Genomic DNA, 20233 nt, shown 5'->3' with positions numbered 1-20233 from the left:
TCACCACTAACTTAACCTACACTCTACTCTCTCCTTACTCCAATAACCCCAGTCTCTTCCATGATTTTAACCTCTAAATTCTCTGTATCTGCCCTGTTCACATGAGCAATTTTGATGTTCTGGTTTATGTTTGCTAGACTGCTTTTCAAAGCATCCTTCCTGCGACCTGGCTGGGCATAATACAGAGTCTGTGGAAAGACCACCTCTTCTTCCCATCACAGGTGAACTACTCAGTGTCTGTGGTATAGGTGGACTCTAAAAGTGCCTCAGTTCCAGACTCCAAAGAACACAGTTTCTACATTTCAGTTTGTTTGATGGACACAGTACAGTAGCATAAGTGGTGCCCCTGCCCCTCAGTATACACCCTCTGTGCCCCAGGCAGCATGCCCTCACCCTTCTGCCCATACTCACGCTCTCAGCTGTTGTGGTGACCATGTTCGTCCTCGTGCGTTTTGGAGCTACTGGGGGTCCAACAAGAGGAGCCAGAGAGCAACGCTAAAGGGGGGGAAAAAGCCACATGAAAAGAGAATTCTATCACTGTGTGTGCGTGCAGTTATACACACCTTGCACGTGCGAGTGGCATGTACTCTACAAGATACTGTGTTAAGTGAGAGGGGTTACACAGAGGCAGCGCATGGGAGGGATGCGGGCACACCTCCAATTTACACCAAACATATATAAGACTCAAGCTGTGTGCTTTCCACTGCGGACCTCGTTACACCTGCCATTGGCCTAGTGTAAATGGTCTTGCCTAAATTTAGGTAGGCGTGCTAGTTTGGGTTTACCCTAGTTTTCTATTAATGGAATTTCTGCTCCAAGAATTGGCATCGGGGCATCTAACTGAACTGCCCCTTTAGAGTCTCAAAGCACCATCTTCACCCACCACTCACTGGACATAAACACCAGCCCACCCCCCTCCAGAACTAACCCCAGCATTGCTCATTCCCCTTTTACAAACAAGTCTCATTAAGAACTCCAGATACTCCCCAGCTCTGTTTCCCACAAAATCCCTGTCCCTGTTGATGCCCATTTACCTCCAAACCCTGGGGGTGCAGGCAGCAGATGCCCAGATGCTGCATTACTGCCAAAAGCCCTGGAGCCTCAGAGTTCACATTAATGACGGTTTTATTGATTTTGGGTTTGTTTGCTGATAAATGGAGCTGGTGTCCCAGGCTGGTCATTAATATGCTGAACTTTGAGTGAATGCACTGGCTGCACACAGGCATGACAAGCCAGGGGAGCGATGGAGATTTATTGCCATTAATTCATGCAGTACATGTTTGATCAGTGTGATTTAAGAGGGGCCGTGAATGGAGAGCCCAGGCTGCTGGAGGATTATTAACCACATTACACCAGATCTCCTGCAGCTGCCTTCCTAAGGTTATTCTGTCCCTGACAGTACCTTTGTGATCTCATCCATTAAAAAAAGCCTCCTCACCACATCTTTTCCCTAATGCAAATATTCCACTTTTCCTACAAGTGCTGGAATCCAAAGGGGGCTTTTGTATAGAAAGTGCTTTGTAGGGAAAGGGATCAGCCTGTGTTCCCGAGTCCCCCTATGCCTTGCCAGAGTCAGAATGAATAAACGTGTTCTGAAATATCTTACTACAGAAAGACGGCTTCCAGAGGAGGAACTGGTAAGGTCATCCCCAGCGTCTCTCCTCTGCAGACACATCTAGAACTTGTACTCTGAAACGGAGCCATGTTTGCAGGGGAAGGTGGCATCACCCCCCTACCCTTTTATCCTTTGAACATGAGCAGAACCACAGGAGAGAGAAACTGGCAATGCTGAAGGTCAAATCTCCAACATACAGTAAAGGCAGTCCTGGAACCCAGGTCGCTACGTTTTACATAGTAAATGACATCAGATAGAGACCCGCATGGTCTGTCCAGTCACCTGCCTCTGAGTGAAAGTTTCACAAACAGGCATGGAAGAGTGGTTTTCTCACTTTGGTTGCTGCATAGGTCACATTCATTGTCAATATTTCAATGATCCAACAAGGTTGCAAAGTGACATTTTAATCGCCATCAGCCTTAAGTCATCATCCCTCCCCCTCTGAGATTGAATGCAGCAACAATCAGAGACCGTAGAAGTCTGCCCGGCACTGGTCCTATGCTCCGATTGCAGGTCAATCTTAAGAATATTAGCACTTGTGCGTCAATCTGCACATTATCTGCGAAGTGCCAACAGGATGTCTGTGCGTTATTCTACAAATCTTAGCCTGCGTAGCGCGTATCTGCACAGGGCGGAGCATAGTCTGGCTTCCTGTACATGTGTGTACCCTGCATTTAGCTGCCAGATCTAAGTATCAGGTGCATCAATAAGACATAAGCATCGCCACACTGGGTCAGAACAAAGGTCCATCTAGCCCAGCACCCTGTCTCCGACAGTGGCCAATCCAGGTCACAATCACCTGACAAGATGCATGGAGCAAAGCATTTTGTACTGCTTGTCCCAGGAACAGTGGATTTTTCCCTATGCCCATTTAATAACATTCTATGGCTTTTTCCTTCAGGAAGCCGTCCAAATCTTTTTCTTAAACTCTGCTAAGCTAATCGCCTTAACCACATTCTCCGGCAATGAATTCCAGAGTCGAATTACACGCTGAGTAAAGAAAATTCTCTCTTATTTATTTTAAACTTACTGCACTCCAGCTTCATCGCATGCCCCCTTTTCCTTGTATTTTTGGAAAGCGTAAACAGACACTCCATATCTATCTTTTCCATGCCACTCATTATTTTATATACCTCTATATCATCACCCCTCAGCCGCCTTTTCTCCAAGCTGAAGAGCCCCAGCCACTTTAGCCTTTCCTCATAGGGAAGTCGTACCATCCCCTTTATCATTTTCGTCGCCCTTCTCTGCACCTTTTCTAATTCCACTATATCTTTTTTGAGGTGCGGCGACCAGAATTGAACACAATACTCTAGGTGTGGATGCTCTGTGTTCTAACATGGAACCTAGGTATCTGGGGTACATTATCGAAGAGACAGCTAAATGGAGGTCCCCATTCCCCCAAGAGCAAGTGTTGGCAATAAGGTGACAGCAGAATATGGCGGGAGTTATGGAACAAGCGAGGGTGGGAGCCAGGCTGCTTCATGGTTATACGCCAAACCTCCCCTCCACAGATTAATAAAACCTGGCAAGAGTCTGAGGGAAATGGGGGGGTGGCAACTGGCAAGAAGCCAAGACAGAGGGTGGGGGTTAACTGGAGAGGAATGGCAAGTGGCCAAAAAGGGAGAGAAAAAGCAAACAGGGACCACAATTTGTACACAACTGTCGAGCATCCAGACACCAGCCAGTGGAAGGGCATCTCTGATCAGTCTTCCCTTTACAACACTTCCTCCTCCGGCTTCCTTGGGTTTTTTTTCTATAATTTTCCCTCACTCCTCTAATCCTGCCCCGCAGTGTCTCAGCCTCCCAGCATATTGCCACCCTTATCCTAAACTTGGGGCAGATTGCAATTAGAAGACAGGGACCGTAACTCAATGCTGCCGCCTTAGTACTTGAGCAGGAGAAAACAGTTACAAATGCAAAAATCAGTTCCCTGAAAGAGGCTGTTGAAGGGAAAGAGACCAACAGAGTCAAAAGAACATCCTTCAAAAGAACAGAAAAAGGATCCAAAAGAACCCGATTGAAGACCATCACGCACATTCCTGAATCTCCACTACCCCAGTTGCAAAGGACTTAACTATAAATCAACATAGGCATCCAGCTTCTCATACATAGGCACGCAACTATGGAACGCACTACCAAAGGTCATAAAAAACAATGCAAGACCTAATAACTTTCCGAAAACTACTGAAAACCAACCTATTCAAAAAGGCATACCACAATGATCCATAAATAGTAAACAAGGACACTTCACCAAAACCAGACAAAAATCAATCTCTCCACACTTGACTGATACATACACTCTGTTACTAATGAACGTCAACGCAACACTACTTCATGTCACCATAAGGAACTTGTACATTTGACTGTCTAACTGAACCCATACTTCATTCTATCAGCTATGAACTTTAATACCACTATGTAACTCTCATCCCGGAAATGGCGATCGCCATTGCAGCATACTGTAAGCCACATTGAGCCTGCAAATAGGTGGGAAAATGTGGGATACAAATGCAACAAATAATAATAATAAAATAAGAAGTAACATAAGCACTGGCAAGCAAAGGAGTCAACCTTTCAAATCGATTGCGGTTAAGCCCAATAAAAAAAAGTTAACCCTACCTGGATGCAGTTAAGAAGTTTGCTCAATATTGGGGGTGCTCAATCATCCACAGAGCATAAGAATATAAGTGTTGCCATACTGGGACAGACAGAAGGTCCATCAAATACCTGGCAAGATCCCAGAATAGGAAAACAGATTTTATGCCGCCTATCCTAGAAATAAGCAGTGGATTTTCCCCAACTCCATAATAATGGTTTATAGACTTTTCTTTTAGAAAGCTAGCCAATCCTTTTTTAAAACCCGCTAAGCTAACTCCTTTCACCACATTCTCTTGCAACGAATTCCAGAGTTTAATTACACATGGAGTGAAGAAATTTTCTCCAATTTGTTTTAAATTTAATACTTTGTAGCTTCATTGCGTGCCCCTGATATTTTTGGAACAAATAAATAAGTGATATCACGTCTACCACTCCATTCATTTTATAGACCTCTATATCTACCCTCAGCTGTCTTTTCTCTAAGCTGAAGAACCCTAGCCACTTTAACCTTTCCTCATAGGGAAGTCGTCCCATCCCCTTTTATCATTTTCGTCGCCCTTCTCTGTACCTTTTCTAATTCCACTATATCTTTTTTTTTTTTAGATGCGGTGACCAGAATTGAACACAATATTCTAGGTGCAGTTGCATAATGGAGCGATACAAAGGCATTATAACACCCTCATTTTTAAATTTTCCATTCCTTTCCTAATACCACCTAATATGATTGAGGCCTATAAAATCCTGAGTGGTGTACAATGGGTAAAAGTGAATCGATTTTTCAATCTTTCAAAAAAATAAAAAAATACAAAAATACAAAGACCAGGGGACACTCAATGAAATTACATGGAAATACTTTTAAAACAAATAGGAGGAAATATTTTTTTCACTCAAAGAATAGTTACTGGAACCCACTGCCAGAGAATGTGAACAGCAGTTAGCATATCTGGGTTTAAAAAAAGGTTTGGCCATGTTCCTGGAGGAAAAATCCATAGTCTGTCATTGAGAGGGACATGTGGGATGCCACTGCTTGCCCTGGGATTAGTAGTATGGAATGCTACTATTATTTGGGATTCTGAATGGAATGTTGCTACTCTTTGGGTTTCTGCCAGGTACTTGTGACCTGGCGTCCCCTATTGGAAACAGGATACTATGCTAGATGGAGCTTTAGTCTGACCCAGTATGGCTATCTCACATTTTAATTCCTGCGAGTGGCTATGCTAAGGACAGGTTATTTGTCACTTTACCAGCACAAGATCCATCATCCAGACACCCAATGTTAGGTGAGCCTGGTACCAAGTTGGGTTGACATAAGAGCCCCACAAGACAATCTAATCTCTCCCTCTCCCACCCAGCGATCTGGTCTTTCAACGTTCCTCCCCACCCTACATGTACCTTTTCAAGAGCAGATCTTCACCAGCAGCCAGCAGTGCGACCGATACACACTGCTCACGCCAGCCTTACAGCTTTCCGACATACTTCCTGATTCCGCATAAGCGGAGTACATCAGAAGGAAGGCTGTGGGGCCAATGTCAGCAGTGTGCAGTCACACTGTTCACTGCTGGTGAAGATCTGCTCTTTAAAAGGTACGCAGGAGGGAGAGGTGTTGAGTTTTCAGCTGGTGGGGCTTGAAGATCCCCACCAGCAACATCACAGGTGTGTTGCTACTAGGCCCACCCATGGCTATGCCACTACAGCCAGAACATAACAGTAAATGACCCAAAATCCACTCATGCAAGGCGATGTGTCATGAATCAGTGTGCATGCTATGCAGAGACAATCCTGGGGGCAGGTGGAAGTCAGCCTTCATGGGTAATTTTGGGTCCTTTACTGCAGTCTACCCAATGAGATTTCTCCTTTTTGGTAGATGCACACAATTTCAAAATGCAACCCAGCTTCTCTGCTCCCTTGCCCTTACAGAAGCCTAATCAGGTGGCACCAGGTCCACGTGTCTGCTCTTGACATTGGCAGAGGAACACGAACAACTAGGGTGCTTACTGCCACATCCCCAAAATCCAGGCCATCTCCTGGTTAAGTACCAAACTTCACCTCCCTCCCTTCCTCTTTGGCTCCAGACAGATCTCCAACTGTAACAGCAAGTTAACGTTCATTGTATTTAGCATCTCAAATGTGCAAAAAGTGCTCCTCTGGAAATAATTTGGAAGGGTCTTAAGTAAGTGTTGGTTTTTCCCCAAGACTCCAGATTTTATACCATGAAATGCTCAGAATAAAACTTTGCATATATTGGACCATGAACCTGTCATTTGCCCCGTTTATGGTACCTGAAATGCTGGTTCCTCACCTCACCTAGTATGTGGAAGAAAGATTGCATTGCAAGTCCGTACAAGATCAATTTAATGTCCTCAGTTTGATTATTGCAGCTTCTAGTGCCCTAAACAGAAAGCAGCCTACCTGCTTCTCCTGGAGCTTCGGTCTTGCAGGCTTCACAATTGTGCTGTCCAGCTCCTAGGAAAAACAAGCAGAAAGTCAGAGACTGTAGGCCTGTGCATACAGTTCAAGCTTCTCCTTCTAACCTACAAATGCACTCGATCTGCTGCCCCTCCTTACCTCCCCTTACATTCCTACCCGTAACCTCCGCTCTCAGGACAAATCCCTCCTTTCAGTACCCTTCTCCACCACCGCCAACTCCAGAAATCCTTGCTCAAAACCCATCTCTTCAATGTCGCCTTTGGCACCTAACCACTACACCTCTATTCAGGAAATCTAGACTGCCCCAACTTGACATTTCGTCCTTTAGATTGTAAGCTCCTTTGAGCAGGGACTGTCCTTCTTTGTTAAACTGTACAGCGCTGCGTAACCCTAGTAACGCTCTAGAAATGTCAAGTAGTAGTAGTAGTAGTACTGTGCTGGGTAGGGTCCCTGTGACAGGTCATTAGCCTTCACTGTTCTTTTGACGATAGGTGTATTGATAAGGAATCTGTGTATTTGGGATTCTGTCACATAGCCGCAACCCTTTCTGAAGATGGTTTTCTTCTCTTAATTCCCTTGGAGTTTCATTTTTTTTCCTGTTGTTCTTGATCAGGGCTTCCTAAACCCATCCTGCTGAACTCACAGACTATTGGTTTTTCAAAGACCCAATGTGAATGTGCTCGATAGTTTCTATATAATGGTCCTTAAATGTATGCAGTTTCTCATATACAAATTCATGATGGGTATCGGGCCAAGCTTCTTATCGTTACCCTTAAACCCACCTCTCCTTTTCCCCTCAATCTCAATCTCTGTGGATAACACGCTCATCTTTCCTGTCTCATCAGCTCATAACCTTGGGGTCCAACAGACTGCTAAATCCTGTCATTTCTTTCTCTGTAACCACCAAAATGTGTCCTTTCCTTTCTGAGCACACTACCAGAACCCTCATCCACACTTTATCACCTCTTGCTTAGACTATTGCAACTTGCTTCTCACAGGTCTCGCACTAAGTCATCGTTCTCCCCCCTTCAATCTGTTCAAACTTCTGCTGCATGACTAATATTCCGCCAGTGTTGTTATGCTCATATTAGCACTCTCCTCAAGTCACTTCACTGGCTTCCTATCCGTTTCCGCATACAGTTCAAACTCCTCTTATTGACTTACAAGTGCGTTCACTCTGCAGCTCCTCAGTACCTCTCCATTTTTCTCTCTCCCTACATGCCTCCCGGGGAACTCCGTTCATCAGGTAAATCTCTCTTATCTGTACCCTTCTCCTCCACTGCACACTCCAGACTCCATTCCTTTTATCTTGCTGCACCATATGCCTAGAATAGACTTCCTGAATCAATTCACCAATCTCCAGCTGTGGCCATCTTCAAATCTAAGCTAAAAGTTCACCTTTTTGAGGTTGCTTTCAATTCCTATTCACTTGTTCAGTACCCATGTCTGTTTTATCATTCTCACCTTAGAACATAAGAACAGCCATACTGGGTCAGAACAATGGTCCATCTAGCTCAGTATCCTGTTTTCCAAACAGTGGCCAAGCCAGGTCACAAGTACCTGGCAGAAACCCAAATCGTGGCAATACGCCATACTATAAATCCCCTAAGTAAGGTAGGTGGAGAAGAAAACCACAGGAGTATGCTAAAGCCTTTTTGGAGCAGATCTTTCACCGTACATGCAGGACGTCAAACTCACAGAAACAGAAACCTGTGCGGCCGCGTTGCTGATCTGCAAAGGCAGGCTTCTACATGGAATGTTGCTAGTGGTGGAGTAGCCTAGTGGTTAGTGCAGCAGACTCTGATTTTGGGGAACTGGGTTCGATTCCCACTGCAGCTCCTTGTGATCCTGGGCAAGTCACTTAACCCTCCTTTGCCCCAGGTACAAATAAGGACCTGTATATACTGTGTAAACCGCTTTGAATGTAGTTGCAAAAAACCTCAGAAAGGCAGTATATCAAGTCCCAGTTCCCTTTCCCTTTATAACCATCACTAGGTAAGTCAGTCTCTCTACCCCCACCTGCTGGAAGACGGGGAATACAACCCACTAGTTAGGATGATACAGCCTAGGCAGTAAGGAATAATTATTAAAGATAAGTGATGGACTAACAAAAACACTTAAGAAATCAAGTCACAGTAACGCAGACCCGCTATTTTCTTTTGGGTTTTTTTAAAAGTAGGTTTATACTGCATTGATTAGCACAAATAAAAAATCAATGTGAATATTATTGCATATGACTACAAAACAAAAATACACATTACGAGTTAAGACCATGAAAGTGCTTTGGTTAAGATGACAATACCTGACAAATGAATGAAGTAAAACACGTCATAACCTACCTTCGAAGCTTTACTGTATGGCCAATTCGCTCTATCCGTTCCATGTGCTCACAAATTCTCTGTTCCTTCATTTTTTCAAAAGGTAAAATATCTTTTTGACCCCTGAAGTCTCTGAACCTCATTTTGTTTGGAAAGAATCTCTGTTACCCATCATTTTATCAACCTGTTCGTCTGTCTTGATTGTTAAGTTCTGTTGACTGGGTTACGTATTCAGTGCTGCACAAGTCTAGTAAGTAATATACTCAAAATCCTATCTTTGGAAATCTGTTGTGGCATTTCCTCTTCTGCATTGTTTTTACCCAGGGATTCTATTCTTAGTGGGTTAATCTGTGCTTGTAAGAAAAATGGTCCCTGTACTCATACAGAGCCAGAGCTAGGGCTAGGTCTAGGAGATAGTTTGTCATCTCTCTCAGTCTACGAGCAGGCAGGCTCGTTCTCTCGCCAGAAATCACTCCCAGACTTTGTAGAATGCAAACAACTTTACTGAACTTCTGCAACCAGCAGGCAAACTGTTCAAAATGCTTTATATACATTGACAGCCAAGACTATTGATGAAAATCTTAGCCACTCACTCATTGGATATTTCCAAGGCAGTACATGTTCCAGGCTTCTATCCTTTACCCATCCTGTTGTGCCAGAAATAAACCCAAGACTGTTACTCCCGATACCAATCCATCTCCTTCAGGCACAGACCCTTTAAGCTGTCTTTCTTCCAGCACTGCACCTCAAAGTCTTGAGCAGGCTTCCCTTGCTCTGGATCCCACTTCCAGGCTGGATTTTTCTTATGCACCAGAAGCTCTTTCCTCTCAGCTGCCACTTAGAGGAGGGCAGCAGGCTACTCCTTTACTCAACCTGCAATTATATATCTTTTACTCCAGGATCCCCCTCCCCCCCCAGTACTCCCAAGAGTCGTGGCGGGGGTACAGGCAACCAAAGAGCTCATGTACCTCACTCCATAAGAACATAAGAGTAGCCGCACTTGGTCAGACCAATGGTCAATCTAGCCCAGTATTCTGTTTCCAACAGTAGCCAAGCCAGGTCACAAGTACCTGGCAGAAACCCAAATCGTGGCAACACTCCATACTACAAATCCCAGGGCAGGCAGTTGCTTCTCCCGTCTGCCTCAATAGCAGACTACGGACTTCCTTCAGGAACTCGTCCAAACCTTTTTTTAAAACCAGATGCGCTAACTGCTGTTACCACATCCTCCGGCAGAAAGTTCCAGAGCTGAACTATTCGTGAGTGAAAAAAAAATATTTCCTCCTATTTGTTTTAAAAGTATTTCTATGTAACCTCCTCGAGTGCCCCTAGTCTTTGTACTTTTGGAACGAGTAAAAAAAAAAAAAATCGATTTACTTCTACTCATTCTACACCACTCAGGATTTTGTAGACCTCAATCATATCCTACTACTACTTAACATTTCTAGAGCGCCACTAGGGTTATGCAGCGCTGTACAATTTAACAAAGAGAGACAGTCCCTGCTCAAAGATCTTACAATCTAATAGACAAGTGAACGGACGGTCTGATAGGGGCAGTCAAATTGGGGCAGTCTGGATTCAGTGAACGGCAAGGGTTAGGTGCCGAACGCAGCATCGAAGAGGTGGGTTTTAAGCAAAGACTTGAGGACGGGCAGGGAGGGGGCTTGGCGTAAGGGTTCAGGAAGGTTGTTCCAAGCATAGGGTGAGGCGAGGCAGAATGAGCGGAGCCTGGAGTTGGCGGTGGTAGAGAAGGGTACTGAGAGGAGGGATTTAGCCTGTGAACGGAGGTTACAGGTGGGAACGTAAGGGGAGATGAGGGTAGAAAGATAGTGAGGGGCAGCAGACTGAGTGCATTTGTAGGTAAGAAGGAGAAGCTTGAATTGAATGCAGTATCTGATCGGAAGCCAGTGAAGTGACCTGAGGAGAGGGGTGATATGAGTATATCGGTTCTGGCGGAATATGAGACGTGCAGCAGAGTTCTGAACAGATTGAAGGGGGGATAGATGGCTAAGTGGGAGGCCCTCATCCGTCTCTTTTCCAAGCTGAAAAGCCCTAACCTCTTTAGCTTTTCCTCATACGAGAGGAGTTTCACCCCCTTTATCATTTTGGTCGCTCTTCTTTGAGCAAAAACCACCATCTCTGGTTGGTTGTTCGTGGACAGAGAAAGCAGGGCAGGGCTCCCCCTCAATCCACCCTCTACCAGGAGCTCTCTGCTTTCCAGCAGACACTTCAAGTGTCAGAAATTAGCATATAAATTGGATTTAATTAGATTGTGTTTCTTTTCAATTAAATATGAATCAGTTATCACCAGTTTAAGAGAGCAGGTTGTACAGGGTAGCAGAGGAAGGGGGCTACCCTTGACCACTCTGCCAGTGTTTTCCTGGCCACTTTTTTTTTTTTTGCACTCCTGAAGTGTCCTCCCCAATTCATTATTTTAAACAGGATCTGCAAACAAGCATTTTCCTCCTGAAGTCTCTCTGCAGTGCCATTAGTAAAGATGCTGAAGAGCTCCCCCTCTGGATAGAAGGCCAGAGTGGCCTCCAATGAACACCTCTGCCTTCCCCTCCCAGTTTACTAACTCCCCACTAGCCCTTTAGGGGCCAGAATCAAATGTTCTATAACCCGTACTCCACAGCTCTCTCAAATGCAGCAGAGCCAGTAAAAATCACCTCAGACACCGAGGGAAATGTTCCTGATATTGTCCAGATATAGAAATCCATCATGCAACCTTTTCCCCGGGGAAGAGTCTCCCCCAGAAGGCTTTGCTCCGGGTCATCTACATTCAAGGATGAAAACTTAGTTTGAGTTGCTAAGAACCTGGCCCCAAATTCTCAAGAGACCCACGAAGCAGAGGGGCTCAGTTAACGGTGACACCCCCACTCTTACCACCACCAGGGAAGAATCTGCTATTGTGTTCAGTACTGGTCTCCGTATCTCAAAAAAGATATAGTAGAATTGGAAAAGGTACAGCGAAGGGCGACGAAAATGATAGTGGGGATGGGACGACTTTCCTATGAAGAGAGGCTGAGAAGGCTAGGGCTTTTCAGCTTGGAGAAGAGACGGCTGAGGGGAGATATGATAGAAGTGTATAAAATAATGAGTGGAATGGATCGGGTGGATGTGAAGCGACTGTTCACGCTATCCAAAAATACTAGGACTAGAGGGCATGAGTTGAAGCTACAGTGTGGTAAATTTAAAACGAATCGGAGAAAATTTTTCTTCACCCAACGTGTAATTAGACTCTGGAATTCATTGCCGGAGAACGTGGTGCGGGCGGTTAGCTTGACGGAGTTTAAAAAGGGGTTGGATGGATTCCTAAAGGACAAGTCCATAGACCGCTATTAAATGGACTGGAAAAATTCCTCATTTTTAGGTATAACTTGTCTGGAATGTTTTTACGTTTGGGGAGCGTGCCAGGTGCCCTTGACCTGGATTGGCCACTGTCGGTGACAGGATGCTGGGCTAGATGGACCTTTGGTCTTTCCCAGTATGGCACTACTTATGTACTTATGTACTTATGTAAATTATCTAGGGAACAGTCAGATGGACCGTGGGCAGACTAGATGGACCGTGCAGGTCTTTTTCTGCCGTCATCTACTATGTTACTGTTGCTTTTCCCCCTCAATATTTTGGTTGCTTTTCTTTATTTTTGGTTTTGCTCTGTAATTTTTGTAGTATATGTGTTTTAACTTCTTTCCTGCGGACTCTTCACTGCTTAACAGGCAGCTATGGCACTGGTTCTTCTAAACACAGACCCATTACAGTTCTGGACCAGCTGGCCTCCTACTCCAGAGCTCCCTGTGGGCACAAGCCAATAGGCTACTGCCAGACACCAATTCTTATGTGGCAAAGCCACCCGAGTTAAGTGTGTAACCCACTTGCAGGAAAAAAAAAAAAAAAAAAAGCTTGGACACTGTTAATGACCCAACACAGTGCACCAAATTCAACCAGGGGTTTTGTGGGTGCCAGATCCAGCAGACAGTTAAATCTTCCTCCTCTTAAGCTCTCGTTTCTCTCGGCCTCTTCCTTTTCTCTTTTTTGCACTACCCATATTTGTTTAAGCTTCTTGTTCAAATACATTTCATTCTTCCCATTCATGGATTAGTGTTTATTTTTGCATGTGTCACCAGCCAGCAAATTCTTATACAACTGTGAACACATACTAACCCAGGAAGCAGAAGGGCTCAGTTAACGGTGACACCCCCACTCCTACCACCACCAGGAAAGAATCTGCTATTTAAATTATCTAGGGAACAGTCAGAATGAGCCTTCTCCATGTCCCCTTCCCTCCCCCCAAAAGCTAAGCCACCCATTTGGCCACCAGGGAAACAAACAGGAAAGTTATCCTAAGTGCTCAGATAGGCAGTGTGAGAACAGAAGGAAAGCCGACAGGATGATCAGGTGTGTGAAGAGAGGAGGCAAAAGTGGGGTGATAAGATCCTCCAACACTAAGGCAACAAAACAATGCGACAAGGCAGTAGCCGTAGCCAGATGGATCCTAGGTTGCATAGAGACGCATATCCAGTAGAAGAAAGGTGGTGGTAATGCTCATTTGGAGGATTGTGTTAAATTTTGGTGCAAACCTCAAGAATGGAAGGAACGATGCACCAACATGATTCAAACTGGTGAAAAACTATTCCTTAATTGATGCAGTCCCAGAGCAGTTCAGAAACTCAAATGCAATTTAAAGAGCAAGAAATAATCTATTGCGATTTGCTGACTACACATCTATGTCATGCCTATATCAAAAACTGCAAGGCAGTTGTATTTACAGTGAAAGGTTAACTGTAAGATCCTGGATGCTAAAACTATATATCTTAGCAAGATTCAATAAAAGCGCAACAGTAGAACTGCTAACTTCAATGGTGAAACCGGAGCTCCATGGACAATTTGAGGCCATATCTCAGGAAGGACATCAAAAGACTGGAGGAGGTTCAGAGGAAGGAGATAAAAATAAGGGGCTTGTGTCAAAAGACATGAGAGGAGACTTGAAGACCTCAATTAAGTCTACCCTAGAGGAAAGGTGGGATATTATACCTTTAAGTATTTAAACATCTGAATTAATACGCAAACTAATCTTTTTCAGAGTCAGGGACATGGTAGCAGTAGAGGTCATGAGTGAAGTGAGATTTGACAGCAGCTTCAGAGGTTGGGAAGTTAGACCAAGGACAGTCTGGGTTCTATCAATGGCTGGAGTCTGGATTGGCAGCTTCACCAGTTGGGAAATAGATTGGTACCAGGTAGATTTCTATGCACGGCTGCCGAAAGACTGAGCCAGGCCCAGGACAGGGCTGCTGCCACCGTTGGGCTTGGGATCGCCTTGTTGCCCCGCCCCTGTAGATACCTTGGCTGGAGGGGCTCCCAAGGCACCACCAGAAGAAGAGAGTTTTCCTCCAGCCATTTTCATCATTTGACCCAACGATATGGCCACTGGTTTTTCCTGGACTCTATTCAAATGGTGGGCCTGTTTATCCTTAGATGTCTCTAGGTAATAATGGATCAAAAGAGTCTACGTCTGCCACCCGAACATGATTTGAGCTGGATATTTTCTAATACCACAGATAGGAATGGATCGGCCTTGAGCCTCAGAGGCTTCTCTAAAAAAATTCACTTTTGCCATTCAGACAGTGTTTTCACCTTAAGAAAGGAACAGGGTCAGACGAATGGTCCATCTAACCCAGTATCCTGCTTCCAAATAGTGTCTAATTCAGGTAACAAGTACCTGGCAGAATCCCAAATAGTAGTAAGATTCTTGCTACTGACCCCAGAGACAAGCAGTGGCTTCCCCCATGTCTATCTCAATAGCAGACTACGGACTTTTCCTTCTGGAACATGTCCAACCCTTTTTTTTAAGCCCAGATACACTAACCGCTGATACAACAGACTTTGGCAATGAGTTACATAAGTATTGCCACACTTGGAAAGACCAAAGGTCCATCAAGCCCAGCATCCTGTTTCCAACAGTGGCCAATCCAGGTCACAAATACCTGGCAAGATCCCCAAAAAGTACAAAACATTCTATACTGCTTATCCCAGAAATAGTGGATTTTCCCCAGGCCATTTAATAATGATGGTCTATGGATTTTTCCTTTAGGAAGCCATCCAAACCTTTTTTAAACTCCACTAAGCTAACCGCCTTTACCACATTCTCTGGCAACGAATTCCAGAGTTTAATTACACGTTGAGTGAAGAAAAATTTTCTCCGATTCGTTATAAATTTACTACATTGTAGCTTCATTGCATGCCCCTTAGTCCTACTATTTTTGGAAAGCGTAAACAGACGCTTCACATCTACCTGTTCAACTCCACTCATTATTTTATAGACCTCTATCATATCTCCCCTCAGCCGCCTTTTCTCCAAGCTGAACAGCCCTAGCCACTTTAGCCTTTCCTCATAGGGAAGTCGTCCCATCCCCTTTATCATTTTTGTCGCCCTTCTCTGCACCTTTTCTAATTCCACTATATCTTTTTTGAGATGCGGCGACCAGAATTGAACACAATATTCAAGGTGCGGTCGCACCATGGAGCGATTATAATGCCTTTGTATTATAATATGTCCTCACTTTTGTTTTCCATTCCTTTCCTAATAATACCTAACATTCTAATTGCTTTCTTAGCCACAGCAGCACACAGCAGGTGGTTTCAACGTATCATCAACGATGACGCCTAGATCCCTTTCTTGGTTCGTGACTCCTAACGTGGAACCTTGCATGACATAGCTATAATTCGGGTTCCTCTTTCCTACATGCATCACTTTACACTTGCTCACATTAAACGTCATCTGCCATTTAGACGCACAGTCTCCCAGTCTCGTAAGGTCCTCTTGTTTTTTTACAATTCTCCCGCAATTTAACGACTTTGAATAACTTTGCGTCATCAGCAAATTTAATTACCTCACTAGTTACTCCCATCTCTAGATCATTTATAAATATGTTAAAACGCAGCAGTCCCAGCACAGACCCCTGGGGAACCCCACTAACTACCCTTCTCTATTGAGAATACTGACCATTTAACCAATACTGACCATTTAACCCTACTCTCTGTTTTCTATCTTTTAACCAGTTTTTAATCCACAATAGAACACTACCTCCTATACCATGACTCTCCAATTTCCTCTGAAGACTTTCATGAGGTACTTTGTGAAATGCGTTCTACAATATCAACCAGCTCACCTTTATCCACATGTTTGTTCACCCCTTCAAAGAAATGTAGTAGATTGGTGAGGTAAGATGTCACTTCACTAAATCCATGTTGACTTTGTCTCACTAATCCATGCTTTTGAATATGCTCTGTAATTTTGTTCTTAATAATAGTCTCTACCATTTTGCCCGGCACCGCCATCAGACTCACCAGTCTATAATTTCCCGGATCTCCTCTGGAACCTTTTTAAAAAATCAGCGTTACATTGGCCACCCTCCAATCTTCCGGCACCACGCTCGATTTTAAGGATAAATTACATATTACTAACAATAGCTCCGCAAGATCATTTTTCAGTTCTATCAGTACTCTGGGATGAATACCATCCGGTCCAGGAGATTTGCTACTCTTCAGTTTGTAGAACTGCCCCATTACATCCTCCAGGTTTACAGAGAATTCATTACGTTTTTCCGACTCATCAGCTTTGAATACCATTTCTGGCACTGGTATCACTTCCAAATCTTCCTCTGTGAAGACTGAAGCAAAGAATTCATTTAATCTCTCTGCTACGGCTTTGACTTCCCTTATCACCCCTTTTACTGCTCGGTCATCTAGCGGTCCAACCGATTCTTTTGCCGGCTTCCTGCTTTTAATATACCTAAAATATTTTTACTATGTGTTTTTGCCTCCAATGCAATCTTTTTTTTGAAGTCCCTCTTAGCCTTCCTTATCAGCGCTTTGCATTTGACTTGACATTCCTTATGCTGTTTCTTATTATTTTCAGTCGGTTCCTTATTCCATTTTCGGAAGGATTTTCTTTTATCTTTAATAGCTTCCTTCACCTCACTTTTTAACTACGCCGGCTGTCGTTTGGTCTTCCGTCCTCCTTTTTTAATACGCGGAATATATTTGGCCTGGGCTTCCAGGATGGTGTTTTTGAACAACATCCACGCCTGATGTAAATTTTTGACCCTCGCAGCTGCTTCTCTTAAGTTTTTTTTCACCTTTCTTCTTATTTTATCATAGTCTCCTTTTTTTAAAGTTAAATGCTAACGTATTTGATTTGCTATGTATACTTACTTCAAAGCTAGTATCAAATGTAATCATATTATGATCACTGTTATCAAGCGGCCCCAGTACCATAACGTTCCTCACCAGATCATGCGCTCCACTAAGGACTAGGTCTAGAATTTTTCCTTCTCTCGTCGGCTCCTGTACCAGCTGCTCCATAAAGCTGTCCTTGATTTCATCAAGGAATTTTACCTCTCTAGCATGTCGCGATGTTACATTTACCCAGTCAATATCGGGGTAATTGAAAATCACCCATTATTATTGTGTTTGCCAGGTTTGTTTGTATCCCTAATTTCCTTTAACATTTCTGCATCCGTCAGTTCATCTTGGCCAGGTAGACAGTAGTACACTCCTATCACTATCCTTTTCCCCTTTACACATGGAATTTCTATCCATAGAGATTCCAAGATGTGTTTCATGTCCTGCACAACTTTTAGTCTATTTGATTCAAGACCCTCCTTAACATATAATGCTACCCGTCCATCAATTAGATCCACCCTATCACTACGATATAATTTGTACCCCGGTATGACAGTGTCCCACTGGTTATCCTCCTTCCACCAGGTCTCAGATATGCTCATTATATCTAATTTTTCATTTAGTGCAATATATTCTAACTCTCCCATCTTATTTCTTAGGCTCCTGGCATTCGCATATAGACATTTCAAACTATGTTTGTTGTTCTTATTTGCATCATGCATTATTACATTTGTATCCCACATTTTCCCACCTATTTGCAGGCTCAATGTGGCTTACATAGTGCCATAAACCATGTCCGTCAGAGAAATGAATACAGGTGACGTGGTCGAATGGGGTACAATAGAGTCAGGCACAAAGGGGTTCGATGAGAGGGGAAGATTATATAATGTCCAGTACGACCGTTGGTTTTACTGTGTTGCAGAATCTAGGCATTTGCAATCTTTTGTCTGCACTCTTATCTCTCACTACATTCAGTCGCTGTGCATGCTCGTTTTAATTAAACTGAGCATGTGCGACCTGGGTACTGAACAAGTGAATAGGGGTTAGGATTTTAAAAGCAGCCTCAGAAAGGTGGGCTTTTAGCCTAGATTTGAAGACAGCCAGAGATGGAGCTTGACATACTTTGTCACATGCCTTTTGAAAATCCTGATACACAATATAAACTGGCTCACCTTGATTTCCCTTCACTAAATCCATGTTGGTTTTGTCTCATTAATCCATGCTTACGTACATGCTCAGTAATTTTGTTCTTTAGTCTCTATCATTTTGCTCAGCACCAATGTCAGTCTCACTGGTCTATAATTTGCTGGATCACCTCTGGAACCCTTTTTCTAAAAAAAAAAAAAAAAAATCGGTGTTACATTGGCACCATCGACTCTTCTCTCTCTTCCACATCTTCCTCGGTGAAAACTGAAGCAAAGAATTCATTTAATCTCTCCGCTATGGCTTTGTCTTCCCTGATTGTCCCTTTTACCCTTTGGTTATCTAGCGGTCCAACCGATTCTTTTGCCGGCTTCTTGCTTCAAATATACCTAAAAAAAATTCTTCTTCTGTGTGTTTTTGCCTCCAACACAATCTTTTTTTCGAAGTCCCTCTTTGCCTTCCTTATCAGTGCTTTGCATTTGACTTGACATTCCTTATGCTGTTTCTTATTATTTTCAGTTGGTTCCTTCTTCCATTTTCTGAAGGATTTTCTTTTAGCTTTAATAGCTTCCTTCAGCTCACTTTTTAACCATGCCGGCTGTCGTTTGGTTTTCCTCCTTTTTTAATACATGGAATATATTTGGTCTGGGCTTCCAGGATGGTATTTTTGAACACGCCTGATGTAAGTTTTTGACCTTCGCAGCTGCTCCTCTTTTTTTTTCACTGTACTTCTCTTAAATGCTAACGTATTGGGTTTCCTGTGTGTACATACTCCAGAGCCAATATCAAATCTGATCATATTATGATCACTGTTTATCAAGCAGCCCTAGCACCAGATCATGCTCTGCACTATTGTCATTGAAAGTCAACTGAGTTACTGCAGATATATTATTTGGAACTACTTCTCAAAATGTATTTATGTGGGGTCTTTTGAGCGATATTCCATGTTCCCCTCCACTGTAGAAAAATTGTTTATGGCCTATTAAATAGTACTTTTGTAAAAAGGTCAGGCACTGGAGGAAAATTGCTTGAAGATTAGCCCAGAAATTCTGTGGGTTGGAGAGTCCAGAGACCACTTATAAACTCAGTACTGGGTGATAACTGTATTACAGCATTGAAAACTGGGTCACTAAATGTTTATTGAAGTTAAATATAGGTAAAACTAAATTCTTTGGCTGAACTGGACAAAAAAGATGATGAACTAGCTAGAACATTGCATTTTAATGAGATCTAAAAATACAGACATTGCTTAAGGTTTTTGACATTACTTTTGATTCATGTGTCTTTTGAACTTCATATAAACCACCTGAAAGAATGTTTTTGGAAATGGCATCAGATATATCATATTAGAAGACATTTCCCGGTTGATCATTTTAGAATATCAAACACAAGCCCTGATTTTCCACAGATGGATTATTGCAATGCTTTATATTTAGGATGTTTGGATAGACAACTAAAGAGGATTGAGCCACTGCAGAATACGACCACTAGACTAATTCTGAATGCGAGTGTTTGATCACCTATCACAGGTTACAGTGGATGCCAAGTAGAGCCCACTTACATTTTAAATTGTGTGTATTGGTTCATAACATTTTATTTAGGAAACGCTCCTCAGTCTATGTCCCATTTAATTTGTAGAACTGTTACAAATAGAACATCTCATTCTACTGATCGTTGGTATTGACTTTTCCATCTATTCCAAGTGTTAAATATAAATCTGTTCTTACATCTTCGTTTGTTTCTCAGGCAGTTAAGTTATGGAATAGTTTACCTTTACATCTTAGATCTGAACCTAATTATAGGCTGCTGTGTCAGAAATTGCAGGCTTTAAAATATTTTTTTGTTAAAGAACTCTTACCCTTCCCCTCATAGAACTCTAGATTGATCTGCGACATCTGTAACATCCCAGAAATTTCGGTTTAATTTATTTTATAAATCTACA

The 20233-nt window shown here is 43.1% G+C and overlaps 1 protein-coding gene across 4 annotated transcripts in view; it reads right to left on the bottom strand.

The window, feature by feature from the left end:
- LOC115473810 (rac GTPase-activating protein 1-like) overlaps positions 1 to 20233 on the bottom strand; it is an 83905-nt gene that overhangs the window by 32224 nt on the left and 31448 nt on the right. For all 4 annotated transcript variants that reach the window (XM_030208924.1, XM_030208923.1, XM_030208926.1 and 1 more), the window contains exons 6-7: positions 6626 to 6679; positions 412 to 495 (exon numbers count right to left, since the gene is read on the bottom strand). In XM_030208924.1, coding sequence (XP_030064784.1) covers positions 412 to 495; positions 6626 to 6679 — 138 coding nt within the window. The remainder of the gene's footprint in view (positions 1 to 411; positions 496 to 6625; positions 6680 to 20233) is intronic.

Source organism: Microcaecilia unicolor, chromosome 7, assembly GCF_901765095.1.
Source record: "Microcaecilia unicolor chromosome 7, aMicUni1.1, whole genome shotgun sequence".
In the NCBI taxonomy this organism is placed as follows: domain Eukaryota; kingdom Metazoa; phylum Chordata; class Amphibia; order Gymnophiona; family Siphonopidae; genus Microcaecilia; species Microcaecilia unicolor.
This window is presented reverse-complemented; position numbering and strand designations above follow the sequence as displayed.